The sequence below is a fragment of the Cryptotermes secundus genome, unplaced genomic scaffold, assembly GCF_002891405.2.
Source record: "Cryptotermes secundus unplaced genomic scaffold, Csec_1.0 scaffold178, whole genome shotgun sequence".
Taxonomy (NCBI): domain Eukaryota; kingdom Metazoa; phylum Arthropoda; class Insecta; order Blattodea; family Kalotermitidae; genus Cryptotermes; species Cryptotermes secundus.
The window spans coordinates 93,045-120,907 of NW_019728499.1; the positions used below are offsets into that span (position 1 = coordinate 93,045).

The window sequence follows — 27,863 nt, forward strand, 5'->3', positions numbered from 1 at the left end:
GTGAGTGAGTGAGTGAGTAATTACTGTAGTGTGTCCTTGAAATGAAATTTAACTGATTTCTTTTATTTTTTAATTACTCTAATTATGTGTTGGTTCTGGTTTAATTCTAAATAGTCTTAAAATTGAGCTTATGAACAAAAATCGTTTTTTTGTGTCATTGTTATGATCGTGGTTTTTGGTCGCTGAATCATGGAACAATACCTCATGAGAGGTTCTTCAAATCTGTCATGTTGAATTTTATTTCAATCATAGTGTAAATGGTTTTACACATGTTTTTCTTTAGTGTTACTCCCAGGTAGTTTCTTTTACATACGTGTAGAGTTTAAGTGCTTTGCATTAGTTTTTATGTAATAGCAATTAAACTCTAGATATTAGTGCTTCCTTTCATGGCTCTGAATTATGTTGGTAAATTTAAAACTATCTGAAATTGTGATACCATCACTGCTTTGACAGTTTTATGTATATCAGCATGGTACAAGCTTTTAAGAAGAAAGAGAACATTCCATCTCCAAGTTTTAAAACTCTGGTGGAGGATGGAGAATACACACATTCCCTCTTAAGATTCAGCTACTTAACACAGGATCCCAGAAGTCGTGATTAAAAAGCAGGAAGGCTCCTTGAATGATTGTACATATATGTGTAATTTTAACATGCTAGGTGCTACAAATATTCGTAAAATGAAATCTCTATCCTCGTTGATCAGTACACTACTTGTGATTTCCTAAAATTAATTACAGGCTTTTATACAAACTTATTAGCAGCAAAAAAACAGAACTGTGGTTAGGAATCCCTTCATAACCAGTCACTTAGAAGGCCAAAAAGGAGATCTGAAGATAGAAGTTTGTGACAATGTGAGGCAGATGGAAGTGGCTCAGGTATACAGGAACAATGGGGTTCTGATAAAAGTTATACTCTTTTGATCTGGAAAGTATTAATAGTTATGATACACAGAACAAATTTGGATATAATGTGTGTGTAGTGGTTACTACACAGATACGATTCAACCTGTTTTGAAAATGAGTTAAAACTTCTATTTTGCTTTATCTTTTCATGATCAAGATGAAGAGGGCATTAGAAATCATATAGGTTTGTGGCTGATCATTATGTAAGAAAAAGGAAAATCTTACACAGTTGGATTATTTAGCAAATCAAAATTACTAATCAAGCAAAAATCAAAACCATGCACAATGATTGTGTACTGCCACAGAAATAAAGGGTACAATTACTGTCAATATATTAGTTATGTGTACCATATCCTACAGCATGCAAACATAACGTGAACTCAGGCTTTTACAGTTGGCTTCATTTTGGAAAAATATCTTAGTCCATACCAAAGTCACATTTCAATGGTTCAGTACATTGCAAAAGAGAAAGCAGAGCTTACAAAGCAAGAAATTACAAAATCTGCAGCACTACTGAAAACACAACACAGCCCCTCTGTAAATGCACACCCAGTCTGGCAGCATTTCAGTGCAAGCAATGTTGAAATTTAATAAATTCGAAGAAAATGTTCTCATTTCATATTTTCATCACATGAAGTGGGTGAAATGAACATGCAATGTGGAGGTGAAATCTCCCTTCCAAATGCTTATATCTGAAGCTACTGAACCGATTTTCACCAAATTTTGTATCACGTCTATAGTTAAAAGGTATCTGGTGATTCTGATTTTAGTCTTATATCTTCATCTTTTACTAAAGGAAGGCAACAAAGAACAAACAATTGGTATATGACAAAACACAGAATGCATTAGACTGATGTTCATATTAGTTTGTAACAATCCGAATAAACTGCACTTTATGTGAAGCTTAAATTAAAATTTACATAACTTCTCAAAAATGGATCATAATTGGCACACACTCTAAAAAACAATTTCACTATGATTTATAACGTTTATTTTAGGTGTTCTTTGAAAATGAAGTGTGCTCAACATATAAGTACCACTTTCCATTTTTTATAAAAAGAGAATAGAGAAATAAGATCCCGTTTTCAAGGACAATGAAACTTCAAATTCAAGAAAGATAAGAGTGCAGCAAGAAATATAAATACCGTGCAATTGCTTTCTAATATCTGTTGCAACATATGGTTATTTTCTTCCATAATATTTGATGGATGTAAAAATATTTTATTAATCGAACCAGGGCCACCGAAGTGGGAAGCCAGTGACTAACCACTTGAGCTATGGCACGGCCTAACAACGAATACATCTGTATAACTCATCTGCCTCAAAACTCAATAGAAAATAATCCAATTACATATACATAATTTTGAAGAATTATCAACAAAATTACATATCAGGAATAACAGAGCCAGCACTTTTACAAAGAATAGACTGCCTGGAGACAAAGTGAAGGTTGAAACAACTGAGAATTTTGCTCTCTTTCTTAGATGTTCTATTTGGTTATCATAAAAAACTGCAGTTCTCTTCCAACTATGGTAGCACACAAACACAACAAAATGCAAAAAGCAGCACAAACAAAAAACAAAAACACAATAAACATGCATTACTTCTGCATATACTATGCTTACCATTATACAACTGAAACATACCAGTAAACAGAAACAATCTTTTCTTTCCTTTCTTTACACTTCAGTAATGACCCTTCATGTTGTGTTGTGCAATGCTGTAAATCTTTCACAACTGTCACACACAATTTGTTACACAGCTCTTGCTGCTATTAGCTTTTACTCTACATGCTAATTTAAGAACATTTTAAGGTTGATGGCTAAAATCACATCAACTGTAATGTTACAAAGCAGTAAAAAAAATATGCAGCAATCATGCAGAGATGGTAGACAAGTACTTTCTTAATCTTCTGGTTTTACTGAGAGAAGCAAAAAATTCTTATTGCCAAAACTGATATTCCTTAGTCACATAAAATAATCAATGATTATCCATCTATAAAAAGTCCTTTTAACAATTAACAGTGGGCAAGTAAAATTTTAACTAGAAACAAGAACTTTACTGGAAATGCAATGCCCACAAATATAGCAATACATTACCATAAACTTGGAAATGTTTGTAGATACTGATAAAATAGTTTAAGAGAAGAATAGCAAATAAAATAATGTGTGGATTACCTAACATTTTACACTACTGCGGAACAGACATCTCAAATATTAATGTACGTGTGAAAATATCTAGTAGTTTTGTGAATCTACAGCTTTGCACATTTCCTCTTTAACACATTTTGCTACCTCAAGAAATTTAATAAACTAACAGATGCACTTTTAACTGTACAGCACACATAAACCTTCCATCCACCAACATGATGTAAAGACAGGAGTATTTCTCGAACATTGTCCATTGATGGGAATAGATACTGTGCCTATATTTTGGAAACTGGCTATGTCTTTGCTGTCAGATAAAAAAAATGAGGGAGAGAACGTCTATCTAGTCAGGCTGATTAAGGTCAGTCCACATTTACTCAGCTTGTATGACACAAAACATACAATTAGAACAGAAAAAGAAATTTCTTGTTTCTCTAGCTTTATCTGAGAAAACAGTATTAATATTATATTTAAGTTACAATCATAACAGGTAACCAATCACAAGCATTATCTGGTTATATTTTTGTATTTAATAACTTATAAAGACAAGTACAAACTGCTAAGCATCAATGACAATTTCAGTAAGCAAGGAAGTAGGATGTCCACAGGGAAGCTGCTTACAATAAGACAAATGTACATCTTTGCATGAACATGGTAGCAATAACTTGTTACTGAAGCAGATAGACTGGGAAGTACGATAAGAACACAGGTGTGCTTGGTTGACGTAAAACCTCACACCTGAATAAAGTAAAGGATACTCATGTGAAATAATGCATTCTACAATCCTAACATCCTCTTCATGCAAAAATATACTTCCATTTATTTATTTATTTATTTGCTGTCAATTATCATTAAATTATTTGCATCCATGCAAAGATTGAGAATCTTTTGTCCAAGAATGAATGCAGAAATTTAAAAACTACTGCACTAGGACAGCTGGAAATTAAATGAAGGAGAGCATAGCATATTAACGCAGGCAACACAGATTAACACCTTCAATGCCTAAAATGTATGCAGCAATATACAAAAAATATAGATCCTGTTAAATTTAATGTATACAATTTATCATGTAATTTATCAGTCACTGTGAAAGTAAATGTTAGAAGAGAATTATAGCAAAACCTCATACAATTAACTTCCACAAATTTAGTCACAAACTGGAAGGGGAGAGACCACTCGAGAGACTTAGAGGTAGAGGGGGGATAATACTAAAATGCACATGAAAAAATAGGCTGTGAAGGTATAAGCTGGTTTCAATTTGTTCAGGACTGGATACATTGACACATTCTTAAACGTTAAGGTAAGGTAATTCTTGAATAGCTGAGTGACTATTATCTTCTTAAGGACTCTGGGCCATAGAGTTCATTAGGTCATTGGCTAATTGGTTAGGTAATGTGTGGGGTTAGGCTCAAAAAGAAAACATTACCCTTCATTCTTACAGTGACTTCATTTTCATGTTTGCCTTTGATCTCACTTTCTTGTTACCCTCAATAAAAATTCCCTGGAACTTAAAAATGAATGTTAGAATTTGAACACATTATTAAAAGTCTGCTACTACAGTAAAATAACACATGATCTGAGAGTTCTTTTGACATTAGCTGAAATGTACAAATATGACACAGGTTATATCAAACAAATCTACACGCACATTTGTAATTAAATTGTTCAATTATGCATATAATTTTGCACTCATACTATCAAAGCCAACTGTATAGTTCAATTAAATAACAATGTTGTATTTGGTCCATGCAAAAGCTTTTATAAGATTAAAGGCTAGGAGACAGTAACTTCATGTTTTTTTTCAGATAATCACATTAGAGTCTACACGAGAAAATGAGTATAAAGAATTATACAAAATGAGGTTGTGCTCTAATAAAATAAACACTTGATTCCTTTATTTTACATGTACATAACATATCCTGTCCTCTGTTGATTAAATGAAGAGACCTTGTCTTTTCTTCACCTGGATTTGAATTTTATTATCTTAAAAAATATGAACAAACGAAAAAAAAAAGCTTCTGGAATCAAGTTTTGCAGTTAATTTAATTATAATAACTCTGACACACTTTATTCACATGCACCTTGAAATTACTTTTGAATCCAAAGAGAATTCTTTACTCGGATTCCTTAACAGACTATTAAGAGTTAAAAAAAAACTCCAGTGTAAATTAATATTCCAAAATATGTAACAAAAGCCTTCAGAAGAATAATGAATAATTTCAGCATCAGATTTCAGTTTCAACAGAAATAATATTAATGTTCACTTCACTTACCATGGGTATGGACACGCATAGAGCTGGCTGTGATGTCAGTGGTTACTGTAAAGTATGGCAGCCACAAATCCTCAATGTGTGTATCTCCAAATGTGCTGAAGATAGTTTGGTTGAAATCCCTTCCAGAGAACATAGATGTGACAGGATAGGTCAGGTCTAACAGTTGGCGCCACCACTGAGTTAATTTCTATGACACACATAAAGAATAGTACAATATTAAGGAGTTACATAGATTAAAAATACATATCACTCAGGGGCAACAGAAACACTATTAAAAACATAAAGAATATGTTGAACTTCATGTTGCATCTTCCACATTAATTTCATGTTCAATATTTAAAAGACAGTAGTAAAATTAACCTTTCAGCATAAGAATCTGTCAATTCATTCTCAAAGTCATATTTCATCAATGTCACTTCCCCTAACACTTTCAATAAAACTGAATCACATGTAACAAATTTATCTTTCAATTTATCTAGAATGTGTAAACTTCAGATATTCTTTTCAAAATTCACCAATGTACTGTATATGGCAAAATTGTGTGAAAATTCTATATATTGTGACGAGTTACCTTACGTCCATCACCGCGACAACTGCTACAATCGGAACGGACACTTCCATGACAACGAATACATGGAAATTGTGGAACTCCCACAATGACAAATCGTAGCAACGAATTGTCGTTGAGTAACAACGGACGAGACGAGACACGTTACCAGGGTAATCTATAAAGAGCATTCCTGAAGCAACGGATTTCTGAACAGCGTTAACGGAACCGTGAGAAATGGTGTCCGGTATCCAGTCCGCATAACCCCTATATAAGCAGAGCTTATGACACGTACAGAGCATTGAGGACTGAGTAATAGAATATTGAGTATTAGGGTATTGGGCCAGAAATCAAGTGATAGTGCAAGCGATACTAATTGTAAGGTGTGTAAGAGTGAGGTCCAATAAAGATCCGCTAAATCCGAGATCCACGTGAAGTTATTTGTCGCATGACATACCCAACACATGACAATATATTTGGCCACCATTAATTTGAATTAACATCACAACAGCAGTCTCCTTTTTTCTTGACATGGTCAACCTCGAGTAAATCTATTCAATCTTTCATCTATTCTTTCATATATACATGTAATATAAAGTGATCATATGTACCTATACCTAGTTCACATGCTAAATAATTCTACTGGAATTACTTATTATAATACAGGGTACTTGTTACAGTGTCCTGGTCTGATAATTACAGGTATGAGGATTTATGACACAAGTGCCCTTTTTTACACATTGCACAAGTCTGTTAAAGTCAGATTAAGTCTGACATGTATGTTCTATGCAGTTTTTCATAAACATATTTAATTTCTAATTTTGAAGTTGTTCTGTCGGATTCTTACAGTCCTCTTGTCACCACTCCCATGCTGTAGTATTCAGCAGAATTAAGTTTCATTATTCGTGAGATCTGGGGTTATCATGGCAGTGACTATCAATAGTACTATGTCATAGTATTTAATACCATCTAGTCTGGTAGAAATGTACCAGTGTTTCAAAGGAACATGCTACCCCAATCTTAAAGTTTGAGGAGTAAGAAGAGAAAGCAACAAGGAACCAGAGTGCTTTCTGCTTGCTTGGCTTATTTTTCAACCTTGAAAACTTAGGCAGCAAATTCCCCTAAAAGTAGCCAATTTCTACCAAAACACAGGGCACAGCATTCCAGGTAAATACTCTTCAAATTAGGTTATTTGTTCATGTACATTATTACATAAAAGAGAACACTGAGTCAGACTACATTTTTAAGACACCACATTTCAGTCTTCTGTATTTTTCAACTGACTGTGCTAACATGAAAGAAAATAGTTTATAAAGGTTTCTTCTGAAATCCTTTAGGGTTCTAATATTATATTATGGTTCACTGTCATCAATCAAGTAAAAATGGTATCCTTTTAAACAGTTCATGCAAAACAGAATGACATTATCAAGAGGTAAGTTAGAAGAACAAAGATATTCATGCAGCTGGGTGATGCAAAACTTGGCCAGACACTTTCCTTTAGTTGTCAAACACCATGTGCTGACACACTGTCATGGTGAAGGATCCAGAAATCTGACTATAAATTTTATCTCCCCTCCCAATTGCAGCTCTCAAATGATGAAGAACTTCCAGACACTTTGTCTTGTTCACACTATGACATTCAGAAAAAATCTGAATGAACAATTCTTCCCTCGTTAATAAAAGAAACTGTTACCATTTTCACTTTCAACTTTGCATATGCACCATTCTGTGTTGCTAAGCTAGGATATTTCCACTTATGACTCTAACTGCTGGTCTTCTGAACATACTGAAAAGTCCAAATTGCAACCAGTGATGATAGGCCTGATAATATTTTCATCATTTTCAACTCTGTCAACAAATTTCCATCCATGTTCAACTCTCAAAATGTTCACACTACTTTCACACAAAATCATCTTAAAGGGTAATAATCCATTAAAATTTGTTGCATAAACTACTTTGTCACGTTTGGCATTCTTCCACTAATTCCACATTCACTCTTTCGTCACTTTGAGCTGAATCTTTCTCTGTGACAAGACTCTGACTGGTTACTTAACATTCTAACCACCTACACCACTAAACATCATTCATGTAATCTCTTAACCTTTGCTTCTCTTTAAAAGCTTGTGTTCCAAACTTAATTTTATGGGAATATATATTCATACCACAAAATTAAATTTTTATATATATTTCACAAAACCAAATAATTAATATAAATTATGGAATTAGGAAGATATGAATTGTACCAATATAAATAAAGGTAAGACATAAATTACTTTAGTTTTCTTCAAATTAAAGAACAGTATATGACATGGAAGTGGCAATAAAATGAACAAACCTTTGACCATTCACGTGCTTTCTGTGTCATAGTGGTGACGTTCTTCTCTGCACACCACAGTGCCCCCATGAAGGCTCCAATGCTAACACCACCCACCATATCAATTGGAATTCCAGCCTCCTGAATAAAAAAGTCAAATATTACCACACAAATCATCCTAATTTACAATATAGACAATATCTGTAACTGAAACTTGAGATTATTACAAATCTGCTAATATCTGAATCCAAATAATTTAAAAGCCTGCCACAGACAAAAATTCTGAGCCAGTTCGAGATTTATTTCCTTATTAGAGAAAGTGCCCATTCTTTGGCTGGCTTTTCTTAAATAAAATGTACTGAGATAATGATGGTTAACAGTGGTTATTATTATTATAACCATCTGGCTGTGCCATAGCCCAAGCAGTTAGTTGCTGGCTTCCCACTGCGGTGGCCCGGGTTCAATCCCGGGTCTGGTCAAGTGGGATTTGTGGTGGACAAAGTGGCACTGGGGCAGGTTTTCTCCAAGTACTTCGGTTTCCCCTGCCAATCTTCATTCCACCAATTGCTCCACAATCACCCTCACCTATCATCTGGGGCTGGTATAATAGGCCAGAAGTGGCCTCAGTACAGGGAACTTAGCCCCACCCCACTAGCATTTAAAAAAAATTATAAAAATCTTATCTGTTCCTACTGACCAAATAAAGAATGTTACCAGAATCTTAATAATACATATTCCTGTACACCAAAAATAAACAAATACAATAAAATAAAAAATTAAGTAATTGAAGAAAACTTTATTGAAATAATGATAAAGTTAATTTATTATGACCATCTTTTGAATATATACCATGTTCAGAGGGCAGGCTGTTTGAACATTGATTTTTACCGTTGGCAAATTCCCGCAAAAGCGCTGTGCCACTTGCCAAGAAAAATACTGCCACATTGCTGAAATTATTCTTTCAAATATAGTAATTAATACTGTACTCACCATCATAGAAGATGTCCAAAATGTCTGCCCTCTGCTGTGATGCATGTCTCAATTCTTTTAAACAGATATTGGGAAACTTTCTACAATTCAAGTTGCTGAGTGTTGTAAAGTGCTTCACGAATATTCTGTTTTAGAGTGTCCAGGTCATGTGGAATGTTAACATACACAACACTTTTGAGTTTTCTCCACAAATAAGAATCACAGGGGTTTAGATCTGGGGATGTAAAAGGCCACAAACCCTTGCTAATAATTCTACCATCCCAAATTAATTCCCCAAACACACCACGTAATGCTCGTGTAGTTTCATTAGGTGTGTGAAGTCACACCATCTTGCATAAAATAACCAAATCTTTCTTCAGCAGGTGACAAATTAACGAAAAATGGATTTTATTATTTCATTAATGTATCGTTGAGCTTCAAGAGTTCCTTCATAAAAAACTGGTCCAATGACAGGGTTTGAACTAATTGCACACCATATGCCTATCTTTTGATCGTATATGAAAAGCTGAATTAGGGCACGAAGATTTTCACTACTCCAATACCTGTTTGTTTTGTGAGTTAATATATCCCAAGAGATTAAAATTAGTCTGATCTGTGGAAAAAGTTAGCTTATGATTAACAAGTTCGTCATGCACATGATTTATACACCAATTACAAAACCTCATTCTTTTTTCAAAATCCACAAGTTTAATTTCAGGAACAACAGTAAGTTTGTATGGAAGAATATGCAACAGTTTAGTTGCTGTCCATGCACTGGCTGCAGAAACACAATTTTATTGTGCTAATTGCTGCAAAGGTCTTTGAGAAGAATTTTCTAATCGATGAACGGTGTCATCAAGTTTTTCCTCAGTTAAAACACGATTTATTTTTAACGGCTTTCTGTCAATTAAAATACTGTGGGTTTGAACTTTCTTCACTAATTTGGAAATTGTATCTCCAGATGGACATGTTGTGACAGGAAATTTACAGCAAAATTTTCTCCTACATGATTTGTATGAGTTTTTTTTTTTTCACATAACCATCACAAATGAAAACTCTTTGTTCTGAATTGTATCTCACATGAGCCATAAAGACAGAGAACAGAGCACTATAGAAAGAAGCTTCTGTAACACTTAGTGGTGTAACACTAACTGACTCATTGATCAGATGATTACTGAATGAATGACCTTCAGTTTGTCGGGAGCACCCGCAGTGTGTGTGTGCATAGACGTCGTACTGACAAGCCCCCTAGACGTCTGATAAGCCTGCACTTCCCACTGACAAATGTTCTATTCCCCATGTTACATAATTACATGGTGCTATATCATAAACGCACAACACAACAGACCCTCAATATAAAGCAGGTGTTGGGTGACAGCTTCAATACCAACACTATAAGCGAAATTCACATTTATCCAATTTTGGAATCCGTGTTATTATGCATACAGTATTCTTGCAGTTAGTAAAATGTGTGCCTGAAATTTATGGTACATCTCAAACCGTGATTAAGCATGTAAAATGGAATTATTGATCAAATTTTTCTGTTTTTATTAAATAATCCCAAGATTATAAAAACCAGAGACATAGAGCCTACTCATAGTGGACTTTGGACTTTACAAACTACAGCAATGAATGTTGCAATACAGTGTAACTAAAATATTTAATAAAAATATGAATGACGTAAAAAATATATCTTACTGGAGGACAAGATCAACAAATGCAAATGACAGCCTACTCTATATTAAACGGTCAGCAAGCCCAACAGAGCAGCGGACACAGATCACTTTTTTGACTTACCAAAAAGATACAGAGTAATGGAGATCATCATCACTAATTTAAATAATTTTACATACAAAGGGTTTAATTACTGCCTTATTCTCTTTTTCTGTCTTGGTCTTCTAGACAGTTATTTCCTACAAATTTCCACACCAAAAGAATTTTGAATTACATTAAAATAATTAAATTACAAAATAAAAACAAGTATCAAAGTTAAAGTAATTTACTCATTTGAATTATACAACACACAAGCTACCATATCACCATTCATCACTCTACAGGTAGTTTTAATGTAGATGGAAGCACTATATTGATATACGTGGTAGAGTCATTAAGTTCGTGGAATGTGGTTTTATCGCATCATATTACAAAGTATTCACATACACTTACACAGATCCACATCGGCCCTCAAAATAGTTGCCACTACGCAAGACTGCCAACATTGATATAGCGGCCGAAAACATTGCTGAAACATATTGGCACGAAATTCCCATATGGTGTCTCTTGTGGCAATGACCACCTCCTTGGACGACTGAAATCTACGACTATGTAGCTTTTTTTCAAGCAGTGAAAGAGAAAGAAATCGCACGGTGTGAGATCAGGTGAGTACGGAGGGTATGGCAAAACGGTGACCTGTTGCCTTGTCAGTTCCTCTTGGACAAGAACAGAGCGATGTGCAGGGGCGTTGTCGTGTAGCAACAGCCAATTCTTCCTATGCCAAATGTTTCGCTAGGGGATTTGCCTAGTTTTTGGCAGAACTTCATGTTTGCCTGTCGTTCAAACTGCCACATTTTTTATTTCTGCCACTTGAATTTAACTGCAGTTCACAATAGAGGTCGTAATTCTACTTACACTGTTTGCACAGAACTGCCTCTTGCTGTGACAAGAGATGAACTGACAGGGCATCATATCATGCCTCAACGTATCCGCTGTAGTGCACTGCAATGATGCTTTGCAGCAATTCCACGAACTTATTGACAGTGGTAGTATCAAACATAAGCAATATATGAAAGACTTTCTTGAGAAGCTGATGGTAACTCCACTGGTCACGAAATTTAATGTTTTGAGGCCCCGTGTAACATTTTGTAACTTCCAATCTTTCTATAATAAAGACTGTCAACCCCCTGCCCAATCTCCATTTTTGGTGATGATTCCTTGTTATCTGTCTGCAACTGCACATTCAATATACTCACAGCCATCTTTTGTAACTGGAAGCTATTTCCTTCATCCACAACATGAGGATGAAACATGCTGAGGTGGGGTAACAAGGGATCCTCTTAATTTGGACATAAGCAATGTAAAGTTGTACATTAGTTCTACCTGAATAGCCTTGATCATGCCAACATGTGCAGCTCCTCTTGCGCCTCCTCCACCCAAGACCAGCCCTACAGATGTGCCAGTCAGCCATCTTGCCAAACGTGAGAAATCTGTGTGGATGAGTGGTTCAGATGTGAGCACTTTCATGTACAACTCATTCTGCAGTTAAGGAAAATAAATAAAAATGTATATTAATATATTAATGAAAATAAGAGCAGCACATACAGAAACATCATTTTCAGACTCAGATTTGAGATTATTATGAAATGGGATGTGACACTGTGTAGTCTGGTTGGGCAAGAGTAGACAGATGGGACAAAAAGATAGTGTTCACTCAGAGCAATATTTCTCAGGTCTTTCTGCTCTTGCGAACAGTCTCTTCCATGGGCCACAGACTGTTTTCACTGTTCTTGTTGCTCCTATTGGATTATGCAGGGTCCCAATCCTGGCATTTTCTCTCCCTCTTTCCATGCTACACTTTTCCACGTTCAGCTCATTCTGATACAGTACAGGCAGAGGTAGCATTCCTCTGAAATATCTGTGACTTCTACCACACCATATGGCTTCACATCCCATAAGACAGCAGGCCTCAATTTTAGAAATGGGATAAAAAATAAAAATGATAAACAATTCATGTTCTAAAAATAAGGACTGACATGATGGTATAATTTTAACAGAATCTGGGAATACAGTTCTCTGTTACTAAAAACATACACAAGCATACAAATATACTTCCTGAATATTTGAAAAACCAGAAAGTACTTAAAAGTCACAAGATTATGCAAATGCATATAACTGAAGCATTTTCTAACAATAATATTTGTTGTATGTGATCACAGAAGATGGCACTTCACATGTCTTACACTAAAAAATTCCGCAGTGTTCATTCTGGGTTTAAAAAATTAAAAACTCTTTCTTGAGAATTGTGACCCTTATGACTTACTATTCTATACTGAGATCGCCTGATGAACATTCTCTTGCTGCACTGAATATGGTGATGTGTGGAAACCCAACTCCTGTTGTTTAGCCATGACACTGTGTTCTTGGGTCGATCAGCTCCTTCACGATGTAACAATACTAGCTCCTTATGAGTACGTATTGTTAAGCGTTCTACCTCCTTTTCAATCTGAAATAATGTGTAACTTTACTATGTACTTACTCAATTCAACTGCGGATTTTCCATATTTGTATGAACCTATTTTATTGTTATATAAGTGACATAAAGCACAATGAATGCTCTTGTGAAAATGGTAATGAACCTTTCGGTTCCAAGAAATGTTGGGAAATTTTTAAGTAACTGCACAACTGTCGGCTTCTCAAGAAGAGCTCACCTCCATGGAGTTAGTCAGTTAGACATTAAGCACAATACTCACACTGCTGCTCTGGATCAGACTCTTTCAGACAAAGACTGATAGAAAATAAAGTATGGTCAAGGAAGTGCTATATTAACATTATTCTAAACTAAAATAACATGCGCTAATTTCTAGGAAACACAAACAATGAATAAGAGAAGTCTCTTCACAAAGTCATATGTATTAGTCTTATGGGTGCCAATCACAGTGGCCGCATGGTCTAGGTCATGAACTGTCTTTGCCCACTCAAACACTGGAATCTGGATTCGAATCCCACTTGAGGTGTGGATATCTGTGTGTGTTTATTGTGTGTCTGTGTTATGTATGCAGGTAGTGGTCTTGCGATGGGCTGATCCCCATCCAAGGAGTCCTGTTGACTGTGTAAAAGATCAAGTAAGTGAAAAAACGGCCAAGTCCCAACAAAGGGCTGTAGAGCCATAGATAGATATACTCGTAGTCATATGGATGTGTAGCTGGAGATGTCTATAAGAATCCATTTACTCCATCAATTAACCAAATGTTACAATAAAATTATGTTTCTGATTAATTATAATGTAATATAACATTACCTTGCCAATACCAGTTCCCTTATCTGCCAGACCAACAATCAATATGCAATCAGCCTGACGAACGCACCGCTGAGTCCACGCTGTGAAGCTCATATCACACTGATAGAGAGCAATTTTGTGCTGATCTTCTTGTTGTGCAAGCCACGATGTGAGCCGGTATTCATTATTTGGGTCAAGAATTGATGATCCCAAGGATTTTCGTATGACATCTGATGTCAAACGTAGTGTGGAGCCTGCATTAATTCAAGACTACTTAAAATTGTGTGGACAAAATTAAAGCCAAAAACATAAGAATACTTTAATATAAATGTGTTTACTAAATAATGGTCACCCACACCCTCATATCAAGTCTCCCTCATGGGTAAGCTGAAATGTCTAAGTACTCACAGAATTTAATGCAATGTCCTAGGTAGCATTAGCCCTTTGGCAATTTAACTCTCCGCACAGCACATTTGGATGGTGTACTAGCAATAAAACTTCCTAAGCCATGAAATCAGTTCACTGTTATCAATATGCATAACAATTCAGTCAAGACATGGTACCAAGTGGGGGATACCAATGCTCAGAAGAAAGATCAGGCTTTCACATGAAATACAGAATCTGGTGTTGTCAGAAAGCCATCTGAGGGAAGCACTGTGGATTCCTTCTTGTACAACTGAATTTATACCCTGCAACCTTGGAATTTCTAGCAGGGGACTGGCATATTATGCCAATCATGTAAATACACTCTGGATTTTACTGACCAAATCAATTTTTGGTTCATTCTGGATGAACAGACTACCACTACAAATAAAATCCAAGGTTTTATTGGAAAGACTGTTCATATTCATAAAATTTACTTCTGCAATCTAGCCACTCAGAAAGGAGAAATACTTATTTGAAAAAATGTTCAGTCACACACTTCTACGAGCTAGCTGTATAGAGGAGGCATCTTTAACAAAGAACTGACAACTGTTTCTCAGTTGTAATATTTAATGCTCAGACTGCATACCATGACTTGCTGACTTACTGGATAAAAGTAAGCATCAAACTGCAATGTAGTTTTTTAAGTTTGAAGTCTTATATGAACAATTTGAGACTGAAAAACTAATCTTCACATACATGCTAAAGAAAATTCAACAAGCGGCAAATAATGCAATAAATACTCATAAAATGAACATGACTAGAAATTTTTTGTAGCTGTTAAGTGTATCATGGCCATTTTATATTGAACAGTACATAAATTGAACTTCACCTCCCAAGAAGCACTGCATTCACCCAAGGCTAAGGTGAAGTTTCTCACTTTCCTTTCACAGGATTACTCAATTACTCGAAACAATATGCATTTGCACTCCCTTCTGACTGACACTCAGATGACACAGTTTCAGGATCACTCCAAGAAAAACACTACTTATTAATTGTATTCTACAGCAATTTACATATTAATAGCAAAAGAGATCATTCTTCACAGGATTATTTCATAAAATAAACTACAGTGGAAACCCCATTCAATGTTCCTCACTTTAAGGCACTCCCTCATTTAATGTTCAATTTTAATGATCCTAAGTCAATAGTTTCATTGTAAAATTTCTCCATACTAAATTTTCCCAAGTTTAGTGCTCAAATCCAGTGCTCCCCAAAGAAACCGCATACTGATATTATGGAACTGCCTATTTATTATGACAGTCTAATGAATATATTCTTGCTGATCAGTGTTCTCTTCTTTATGGCCATTTTGCTTCATGGTAAATGCTTAGTGCATTAAACAGATGGTAAGCAATACCACCAGCAGTGGCAGCACCAGCAGACATAAAATATTAACAACAGTAAAAGGTAATGTTAAAGTTATCCCTGCTTAATTAATTAAGTACCATGCCATGAAAACATATGGAGAGTGAATGTACAACCCCAGCATTCTTAACCTGGTCACTAACATTAACAACAGCACAGTACTAAAAGCACACAAATTAAGCTTCTCAAATCAAAAAGTACAACATCGTTTAGATTACTCCAGTTAAACAAAACAACAACAAAAAAAATATATATATATGTATCAATACTTACTGATAGCACACAGTGAGTGGTACAGTTCATATGTAAAAGCTGTGAGAGGAACATCATCTGATATTGGAACAATTGCAACAGTCGAGAAATTGCCTTGTGAAGGTGGCGCATCCATTGTACGTTTGATGTTTGGTTGCTGCCAAGAACCTACAGGATAAGTATGGTCCACTTTAATGACAGTAATACTTAAATTGTGAGTTAATTTGGTTGTACACTACTATGGTAATAGTAAGAATTCTGCTGGGTTGTAGATTATAAAATAGTACCACTTCAAATGGCAATGTAGTCACCATGACTTTCCACATCATTCCATCAACAAGTCAAAGCTGAAGCCATTCCCTGTGTTTTGTGTGCACCAATGAGCATTTTCAGAACCCATCTTGCATAAAACTTGTGACGGTGTAGCCTGTGATAATCTCATAAAGAAGAGTGCATGAAATTAGTGGAACTCCACACAAAGTTCTGAAACTGTGAAGCACCATCTTTCAGAAATTATTTGGTCAACACTTTGAACAAAGTCGTCACTCACTACAGATGGCCGACCACTTTGCTCTTCGCTGTGAACATTCCATACCACTGTCTTACAGTTCCTTCATTAATTACATTCTGGCTATAAACCGCACATACATACATTTCTGCAGCAATCACATTTTTTGCATGAAGAACGCTGATAACAGCATGAATTTTGCAGCTGGTGGGATTATCAATCACAGGACACATCATAACTCACTCTGCAGAGACAAGAACAAGCACTAGATTGCTGGCTGTGTGATAGTTTACTATGCAATGAGTCATGTGATGTTACCTCACAAGCATGAGCTCTCCCCTGCTCCTACATTAGTTGCCTAAAATAAACAGTGGTTACATTCTGAACAGCCCTCATATTACACGACTGTCAAGTTAACATAATATGGCATATTTGTTCAAGGCAAGAACTGTAAAGAAAGCAGTGACAGCCGTTACTAGGGAACAGCTCTGAATACATGCACACTGCTAGGTAACAGCTTTGTAACACGCAACAATGGAGTAACTGGGAAGCGGTGTTCTATACGCAGTCTGACAGTCTGACAGTTACATGATGCAACAGGATAACTGTTGAGAGAGATCTGTCAAGGCTACATAAGGATTGTATGTCGTGAGTTAGTTCAGAGAGTCTTGTGTCTGAGACAGTAAAATGAGGTCACGGGTTCCACAAGACTTGGACCCAAGAATGGCTGTGCTAGCAAGGACCAGCAGCAATTGTAAACAACAGACTCGTCCTCTCACCAAAGAGGGTGCCCCACATCAACAAACCTGCAACAGTGTGACAGTAATAAAAATCTGGTTCTGGGCCCTAGATGGATGCTTGACACCAAGACACAATGGCCAACTGACAGTCATAACATAACTTTGACTCTGACTTGCATTTAGATTGACAATTGGAAACCAGTTAGTTCAGCTCGGGGACTTCAGCTGAAAGGTTCCAGACAGCGAGGACAGGAGCCACTAGACACAGAAGCCAAGAACACCACACTGTTGGAAGCCTCTACCATGCAGCGCAGTGAAGACTGTGACCAAGAACACTAGTCTGTGTGTGATAGTGATCTGTAGAGTGTAGTCATCTATTGTTTAAGAGTTCAATAACTCCAATTACAGATCCAAACCCCGTCTACAGTCACTCACACAGCTGACAAATTTTGCTTATGTTCAATGGGTGAAACTACTAAAACTGACTGACTTACTTTGTAGTCAGTGAAGTCCTAGATCAGATATGAAGCTCCATCTTAAAGACTTGAGGATCTTATAATGTGTTGACTAGTGAGGGATGCTGAACATCTGAGAGCTACTGGTGGTGGCAAATGAACTGTCTACAGTCCTCTCATAAATCTCCAGGAAAAGGCAAGCAGGCATGAATATTTTAAAATGAACAATGGGCACACAAACTCTTTCGCAATTGTGCCAATTGAGACAAGGTAAAGCCTAGAAATATGACCTAGAATGTGACACTCATTGTAAGCTGAAGAAAGCAGGTTGTAAATATCATGTATCATAACCCCTACTCCTCTTACTTATATTTTTTAGATGCAACCGTCTTGCCAGCACTTTCTTCCCAAACACCAACAACTGTCTTCTGCAAAGTGAAAACAATAACATAACTTCTGTAACACTAAAACAAATCTTTGAATATCATACCTAGAATCCTATGACCAAGGAGGTTAATAAGTCTAGTAACCACGATTGGAAATCGAAGTTTAATAGCATTGAACAATCCTTCCGGCAGCTTTGCTAGTTCGGAGTCTCTCACAGCCATAACAGTAGTACTTCTAGGGGTTTGGGTCACCATCTCAACCTGCAGAATTATATACATACTGTATTATGTTAGCATATTGAGTACATACCTTTTCCAACACAGCTGCAAATAAAATACTTAACAGAGTGAACCTATCTATTTTGTGACATAACATTTTTGTTGTAGAGAAATGAACATCTGTAACACCACCAGGCACACCCATTCTAGAGAAGAAATTTTAAGCTTTTTATGGAACTTGAAAGTTCATTCCATGTCCAAAAGAGTCCACCACCTGACCCTAGCCCGAGAGACATTTCAGTTCACATCATCACATGCCGTTTAAGATAAACTCTGATATCATTCTTCCACATCCATATAAACTTCTCCCAAGTTGTTCCTTCCATTCTGGTTTTCCAACTAGAACTATGTATGTATTTCTCATTTCTCTTATGTGTACTGCACACATTTGCCACTTCATCCTCCTTGATTTGGTCATCCTAAGAATATTTGGTAATGAGAAAATATTACAAAACTCCTCACTGCGTAATTTTTCCATCTAGCTGTTATTTCCCCTTTGGTTCAAATATTCTACCCTGTGCTGAAAAACCTCAGCCTATGTCATTCTCTTAGGCTGACAGACCAACTTTTGTACCTGTATACAGCAACTGGTAAAATCAATTACAATATTTGCACTTTTATACACAGAAAGGGAAGGCATAAGATTCTGAAGTGCATGGTAGCACACATTTCAACATGATCTTCCTTCCTTCATGAACATAATTTCAATTTGTTACGATCATTGCCAACATTTTTACATTATAGTAAATACTGGCTGAGGTGAAGCAACAAACCTTTGCACATTCTTAAGCTTGCTATTTGTGCTGCCATTAAAATCAACGAAAAATGTCTCATACCACTGGACAGGCCCAGAGACACAATGTGCAACAGAAGAATTCAAGTGCTCCCTTCAGGAACCAAACACGAGCTCTACAGTCTGCAGCCTATCATTATACTAACTGAACTATTATGGCTCCCTGAATATCAAACAATGTATTTTAAAAAAGAAATGTCTAATTAAAGATGCTTGTGGTCCAAAGCATCATCTTGGGTTAAAATACATTATATAATTCAAAAATATTTTTAACACGAAAACATACAGGGAAAAACTGTTATCAGTTATATAAATATATATGGACTGATAGACTTTATTTCCTTAATTTAAGTTTTAAATATTTAGCTGTATGTAAAAGGGCATGTGGACATTTTGAAATGTCAACTTTCACTTTCCATCAAGTGCAAATAATGACTACTTACAATTCCCACCAAATCTCCTTTGCCATATTCACCCACTAATTCTTTCTTTCCATTACTGTGAGTTATAACGGATCTAAGTCGGCCGCTCAGAACGATGAAAGTACTGTCAGATTCATCTCCTTGCCTGTAAATACAATAAAAAGAATTCACATACAAAACAAAACATGATTACAGTAAGTTGATCCACATGAAATGGAGCAAAATATTCCAGAAACCAACGATACTGAAATGACGAACACACCATGTGGCAGAATTTTTAAACTGCGGGTTTCAGCAGTAAAAGCACAATGGACTTTTGCTTAACCAGCTTAAAAGGTGGTTAATTTAAGTGAGTTAATCAAAAGCACAACTTCTGCTTACAAAATAAATATGCACCATTATCCCCAATTTAAAATCTGGCTGCCAGCACCACAGCAGCAAGAAACTTACATCCCCATTCATGGATAGTGGCATGAAAACAACAAAAATTTCAATACAGATATCCAGTGTCCCAGACATGACTCAAACCTGTTTGGCATGGACAGTCAATGTATCAGTCATACAGGTAGGTCGAGAAATTATATTAAAACAATCATACTATATATGAGACATATTCAAAATTGACAACATCATGGCGGCTAACAATATGTGCAGTGATATGTTAGGTTTTTGGACTTTATCCATTGTCCTGGTTTTTAAGATAACAAATAAAAACACAACGTTTCGGTCCAGTGATTGAGGCTAGCTCTTTCTAACGGACCCAACTGAATAGGGTTTTCCTTCACCTGAGGACGGAAACAGATCCAGTTTCCGAAACGTCGTGTTTTAATTTGTTATCTTAAAAAACCAGGACGATGGATAAAGTCCAAAAACCTAACATATCAGTGTGTTATACACCATCGTCAGAATCCTATAGTAACTAAATATGTGCAGTGTGAATTGCTCTGATATATATGCTGAAACTGTGAATGATAAACTAGAAACAAACTGTCAAAACTGCACTAAATTGAACAGTGAATTACAAAAAGCAAAGGAGGAAATATTATCTTATAAATAAATTATAAAAGTGCTTCAAGCTGAGTTAAGTGATAACGTGAGACTAAATAATCCGAGTGAGCTGGAATGAAATAATAATTATTGTGAACAAGCTAAAACTTTATTAATGGAAGAAGACTGGGAATTAGTAATAGACAAAAAGAAAAGAAATCTGGATGTTTTTAGTAGAAATTTAATACAATACCCACAAACGTGAATAAACCTGATGTGAAACATAACCTCAGAGATGATGAAGAACGGACTGAAGGAACTAGGAGCAAGAAATATAACGAATCATACCTTGACAAAAGAGAAGATTAAATATGAAGAAAGTCAGAGAAAATACAAACATAAAATACGGATTGGCAATAGCCATGCAAAAAAAAAGTGCAGCTGAACTTCACATGATTTTGGACCACAGATACGATATTATGGGAGTTACCAAACCAGGTGCCTTGATGAGTGATATTTTGACAATGGCTATAGATAAAGTTCCTTCATTATGTAACAAGGATATCTTGATCTTGTGGGCTGGGGCAAATGATATTAGTAAAAATAATACAAACGAAGCACTTAAGTGCTTAACCTTTAAGAGCCGGCATTTAAACCCCCCACGACTGCGCTGCTGCCGGAGTTAATTTGACGTTGCCCTTTTAATATTGTAGACTTTCAGAAAAAACTACATATTTTCCGTTCTATGCAACTTAGAAATACGAACTAAAAACCGCCTGAAAGAGAATGAAATTTCCTACAATATACCTATGACAATTTTTACAAATAAAAATTAACTGTAATTGTTATGTCATGAAATTCAAAATATACTCTCTATTATATGTGCAATGAAATTCCAAAAGACTTACCCATAAGTTTTTCTTCAAATTTGAGACGTCGTTATATCCAAAATACATTGACACTATACACCAATATGTTTGGTCAGACTGTACACGAGTTTCAACTCGTTGCGTCGTGTAAGTTTACGCTACTATAGATACTGCGTGCGGGAGCGCGGAGAGGCAGAGTTTGCTTCAGCGCGTTGTGAAGGTCACACAGACCTCACTTCTCATACGCTGGTAGACAATCTGGTTCAGTCTCTCGCTTAGCGAACAAACAGGAAGTTATTGTTTCTATCTGGCTGGCCGGACAGTGTTGTCAATGTTCAGTTCCAGATGACTCAATGAAAAATCTTGGCTTCCCCAGAGAAACAGTCCGCCACTGACTCACAAGCTGATAATTCAGACACTCACTAAACACGTCACACTTCCTTGAGAGCTACAGAAGCAGTGATCTGCCCGCACAGAGGAATGTTGGGTCAGCTTTTCTGTGAAGAAGCTTCCACTCTGTTTGGCTGACCAAGTCACAAACAGTCTTACCTACATGTAAACGAAATCGAACCCAGTGCCATGATGAAGGGTTTTATTGTTCAGAGCCAACAACTGGACCTCTGACTTGAACTTGTGTGTGTTTGTTTTGGTTTCAAACTCAACGTCTAACCGTCAGCACTTCTAAAGTGAGCACATGTCTTGCGTCCAGTATACTGGACTTTCGGCATCTTCGAGGTCACAGGTACCGTCCGGTATACCGGACTTTCGGTCGTTAAAGGTTAATGAAGTTTATGGAAGAGCATAAAAGGACAAATATCATTCTAATCCACACACTACATAGATATGATCTTACAGCTATTTCCAGTGTAAATAAAGAGGTATTGAAATTAAATAGGCAAGTAAAGAAAATAAGCAAACTGAATTCAAATGTGAAACTAATGGAAATTGATCTACAAAGACAAAATTTTACTAGGCATTGACAACATCTAAATCTATTGGGCAAAGAGTTAGTTGCCTCAAGAGCTGGCAAGAAAATCGATCAACTCTTAACTAAGTCAGAAATTAATCCTATCCAAATGCAATGGAAAGAGGATATTTTGCATGAAGAAAATTCATATGCACAAAATGAAATTGAAGAATTAATGTTGTCGAATAATTGTAAAAAGACTGTAAAATTAAATAAGTGTCAAGGTCAAGAAACAGAGGCTAATAGCAAAAAATCTATTAGAACTAGAAAAAATCCAGCAACAAAATCAAATGATTTCTTATGGTAAAACTATTTCATACGTGTAGAACAAAAACTACGAAAAGTAACGTTGTAAAAATATTTCACCAAAATCTGCATGATTTAAGAAATAAGTATAATGAAATATTATGTCATTTAGAAGAGTATACACCTCAAGTACTCTGTTTCACCAATCATCATCTTGGTAGTGATGAAATAGTTCATATTAATTTGGCCAATTATAGTTTAGGTGCATATTATAGTAGGAAAAATTTTAAGAAGGGTGGAGCGTGTATGTATGTGCATGATAGTTTAACAGCTCATACTATTAACCTTGATAAATTTTGTTGTGATAAGGATATTGAAGCCTGCGCTGTCACTTTAAATACTATAAATTTTAAAGTAATTATTTTAACTATACATAGATCACCTTCCAGTGACTATGAAATATTTTTGAGTAAACTGGAATTGATTCTACAAAATTTGTATAAAAAAAGGATAAAGTTATTGTTAGTGGGGATTTTAATGTGAATTATATGGAAAATTCTCATAAGAAAACTAGATTTGAAGATATTCTTAGCTCCCTCAATCTTTGAAGTATTATTACCTTTCCTACTAGAGTAGGACCAAATTCATCCACAACTATTGATAATATATTTATTGACGAACAATATATTACCAACTATGAAGTTTTTCTGTCTCTAATGGATTATCGGATCATGAAGCACAATTATTAATTGAACAATTTCCATTACCTTGTATCAAAAAGAACAAAATACTGGTAAAAAGAAATATAAATGATCATAATATGGCAGAATTTAGAATGAAACTAAGTTGTGAAAAATGGGAACTGGTTTATAAATATAATCACATTAATACTAGTTTTAATCAATTTTTAAATATATTTTTGAGACATTTTTATGAGTCATTTCCAGTAACAAGTAGACAAAATTATAAACAGAAATCATGGATTACCACTGGTATAAGAATTTCTTGTAGAAAAAGAAAAGGATATTATATGTTGAAGCAAACAAAAGTAAGAGCCCTATAATAGCCACCTATTATAAGAACTACTGTAAAATATTAATTGGAGTGATAAATCTAGCTAAGAAGATGACATATGATAAACAAATTAAATATTCAAAAAATAAAGGCAGAACCACCTGAAGAATAATAAATAGTGAAGTGTTAAAAAAAGGAAATAGAGAAAATATTCAAACCTTGGACACTGAAGGTAAAAAGAATACTAATTTGAACAATATTGTTGAAACATTTAATAGGTATTTTAGTGGTATAGCGGATAATATACATAAATATATAAAAGGAAACGTGAAAATAATAAATCTAAAACTACAAATTATATGACATATGACTGATTCATTTGAGACTCCACTACCTAGCATAAAAACTATAAAAACTATGAGTAGGGAAATAAAAAGGATTATATGGTCCCTAAAATCTAGTCAAACCCATGGATATGATGAAATTTCAAATAATATACTGAAAGCCTGTAAAATCTTTATTAGTGAACCTATAAGTTACTTATGTAACAGAGCTATGCATGAGGGTATTTTCCCAGACAGATTAAAATATGCTACAATTGTACCAATATACAAAATAGGTGATAAAAACCTAGAATCAAATTACAGACCTATATCCTTATTGACATCCATTAGTAAGATATTTGAGAAGGTAATGCATAGCAGATTGCTAAAACATTTGAATGATAATAGTATATTAAGCAAATACCAGTTTGGATTTAGAGAAAATCAAGGGACTGAAAATGCAATTTATAGACTTATCTCTGGAATACTAGACTCATTAAATAAAAAAATGCAAGTATGTGGTATTTTCTGTGGCTTAGAAAGGGCTTTCGATTATGTTAGCCACAATATATTATTCAATAAATTGAGGTATTATGGAATAATAGACAGACAATACGACCTATATAAGTCATATCTATTGAATAGAAAACGGAGAACTGCTATCTCCAATGGAACAAACAGTAGTAAAGAACACTCTCGATGGGTTAAAGTAACTAATGGTGTCCCGCAAGGGTCGATACTGGGACCACTGCTGTTTATAATATATATAAATGACCTACCCAAGATTTTGAAAGACTAAGAGTATTCCCATTCTATTTGCTGATAATGCCAGTTTTTTAATCTCTCAAGACAATCTAATAAAACTTAAGAATATAATAAAGGAGTATATAGGATGCTGGAGGACTGATTTTAAAAAAATTTAATGTCACTTAATATAATGAAAACATATTATATAAACTTCACTGTAAAATTAATGTAGTTAGAGAAATGGGAGGCATAGGAATGGTTTTATTAAATACAAATCACATAAAATTTCTTGGCCTGACTGTCCAAAATCATATATCTTGGGAAAGACATATAGATGAGATAATAAAAAAATTAAATACAGCTTGATATATGATAACAAATGTAAAACCATCATCGTGAATGTACGATAACCATATTTATAACTGATGTTTTTATATGTTGGATTTGTTGTATATGTTAAAGCTATATGACCAAAATATTCTGTTACTTTTGACGGAAACTTTTATCTTAAATTTTTATTTTAAATGATAATTTTGAGTGTATTGTGCTTGAGAGTAATTGTATTATGATGTAAACAAACACTGTCATATATTATAAGTCTTTTTGACAATTGCTTGATAGTATTAACAAGATAAATTGACACAATTCTGTATCTAGGCCTTTAGCCTACTATAGATGTAATGGAGTAAGGAAGAAATAATAATAATAATAATAATCTGATCATAATTCAGCAACCTGTTAATATTTATCACTTTACATTTATTAACATAAGACCACAGTTCTCACCTGTAAACAGCACGTCCACTTTCTACAAACACCCAGTCTAAAGCAAAGTCCACTTGACGTACAAAGGGCGACAACCTTCTTACAACTGTGTGAGCTATGTGTAATACCACTTGCGGCCTGTCTCGCATAATGCTGCCAGAAAGAAGCATAAAACAGTAAAATACACAACAAAATTGAAAACAATACTCTTTTTATAGCGACAGATCAATGAGTCACACTACTTATATTGCTACCAGATTTTTCTTACATAAAAACACAAAATATTTATTCATGTATATATATTTGGCAACAGGAGAACTCAGCAAGAATGGTGTTCCAGAAATTTCACTTTAAAACATGTATTTTATTCATTGCAAGTTGTACAGATTTGTTTTCTTATACTGACTGATTAGCTCTTGATGTTATGTAGGCCATGACAAATGAAGCCACTGATGCATGTAACACAAGACAGTGGACAGCTGAATCAAGCTTTCCACTCCCAGTCCACATAATTCTTGGAGAGCAAAATTAAATGAGAACTACACAGCTTGCATATTAAAGTTAATTAAAAATATTTAATTCAATTCAAAATATTCAGAATTTCAAGATTTCATAATACAATACAATACAATAATCCTACACTGAAGTGGCACTGAATTCTTGGAGAGCAAAATTAAATGAGAACTACATAGGTTGCATACTAAAATTAATTCAAAATATTCAATTCAAACCAAACTGTATTCAATAAATTTAAAATATTCAGTATTTCAAGATATCACATAGCCAGGATCTTGTACAATAATCCTACAATGATGTAGCACTGAATCTCTTTGTCTTTTTATCTCCTGTTTAAAAACATAATTAATTAACATATGTACTGGCTTACAGTGCGTGCTTTTCTGGGTTTCTATATACACTCAACTCCTGATTATCCGGGGGCAGATAAACCGGTTTGCGGCTTAACCGGGGCTATTTTGAGGCTTCTATCTTGTTTAATATTCATTCGCTTTTGTTTCACATGGTGAGTCATCATCATCATCATCATCATCATCATCATCATCATCACTGGCACGACAGCCCTTTGTGAGCCCTGGTCTTCCTCGGGATTGCTACCATTCTTCTCTATTCGATGCTACATTCCTCCAGTTCTTTACACCCAAAATTCTTATGTCCTGCCACACACATCCTTCCCATCTTAACCTTGGTCTTCCCACTCTCCTATTTCCTTCTGGTTTAGTATTAAGCATTTTCTTGATGGTTCTATTCTCGCTGGCACGTATTATGAGTCCAGCCCATTCAAGCCTTTTCACCTTTATAAATCCAATAATGTCTGGTTCATTAAATAGTTTGTATAGCTCATGGTTATACCTCTTCCTCCATATTCCATTTTCTTCCACGGGTCCAAAGATATTCACATGATGAGTTGTAACACTATTTTCACACTAGTGTGAACCAAGCTCTGCATTTTTTGGTCCTGTTATGCTAACACGATGTTCTAGGGTAGGGGTGAAAGAATGCAAGGATTTGTGGAAAGTTTCAAGGACAAATACACCGTCCCAGTTAGTCTCTTTGTATCGATCTTAAAGTGTGTTAGCAAAATGTCAGGGTGTAAAAGGAAGTGTGTTGTGTTAAGTATTCAACAGAAACTTGAAATTATCAATCAGTTGGGAAAAAGAGGTGTAGTTAAACAATTAGCAATGCAATATGGTATTGGAGAACAAACTATTCGTGATCTGAAAAAACAAAAGAATCAATTAATTTCCTTTGCTTCGTCTTCTAATTCAAGTGGAATGAAGAAGAGAAAAACCATGAAAATCAATTTTTGAATTGTTTCATTTTTGGTCCGTTACACTATCAATCACAAAGTTAATAGAAAGTTTGTCGAGTGTAACAATTTGTAGGTCACTTCTTTATCACTTCTGCCTTACATGTTTCGGTTTGACACAACCATCATCAGAGGCACTTACTACAATTATGAAAACACTGTCGTTGTTTATGATGTTCACAGTTATGTTTGTTGTGTGGACACTGCTACAATATGTTGACATGTAAAAGCACAACACTTGCTAGGATAGTTGAGTACACTATCAATTCTCACCTTCCATCCGAAACCGTTTCTAAGTTAAAACGCTAATGCTAAAATATTTAAAATATTTAAAACATTTTATGTAAAA

General features: G+C 35.1%; 1 protein-coding gene across 6 annotated transcripts in view; it reads right to left on the reverse strand.

Annotated features, from left to right (window-relative positions):
• LOC111865167 (neuropathy target esterase sws) overlaps window positions 1-27,863 on the reverse strand; it is a 74,925-nt gene that overhangs the window by 18,138 nt on the left and 28,924 nt on the right. For all 6 annotated transcript variants that reach the window (XM_023852957.2, XM_023852956.2, XM_023852952.2 and 3 more), the window contains exons 13-21: window positions 25,711-25,842; window positions 19,793-19,916; window positions 18,382-18,538; window positions 16,210-16,356; window positions 14,167-14,399; window positions 13,189-13,371; window positions 12,249-12,404; window positions 8,205-8,324; window positions 5,323-5,509 (exon numbers count right to left, since the gene is read on the reverse strand). In XM_023852957.2, the coding sequence (XP_023708725.1) occupies window positions 5,323-5,509; window positions 8,205-8,324; window positions 12,249-12,404; window positions 13,189-13,371; window positions 14,167-14,399; window positions 16,210-16,356; window positions 18,382-18,538; window positions 19,793-19,916; window positions 25,711-25,842 (1,439 nt within the window). The remainder of the gene's footprint in view (window positions 1-5,322; window positions 5,510-8,204; window positions 8,325-12,248; window positions 12,405-13,188; window positions 13,372-14,166; window positions 14,400-16,209; window positions 16,357-18,381; window positions 18,539-19,792; window positions 19,917-25,710; window positions 25,843-27,863) is intronic.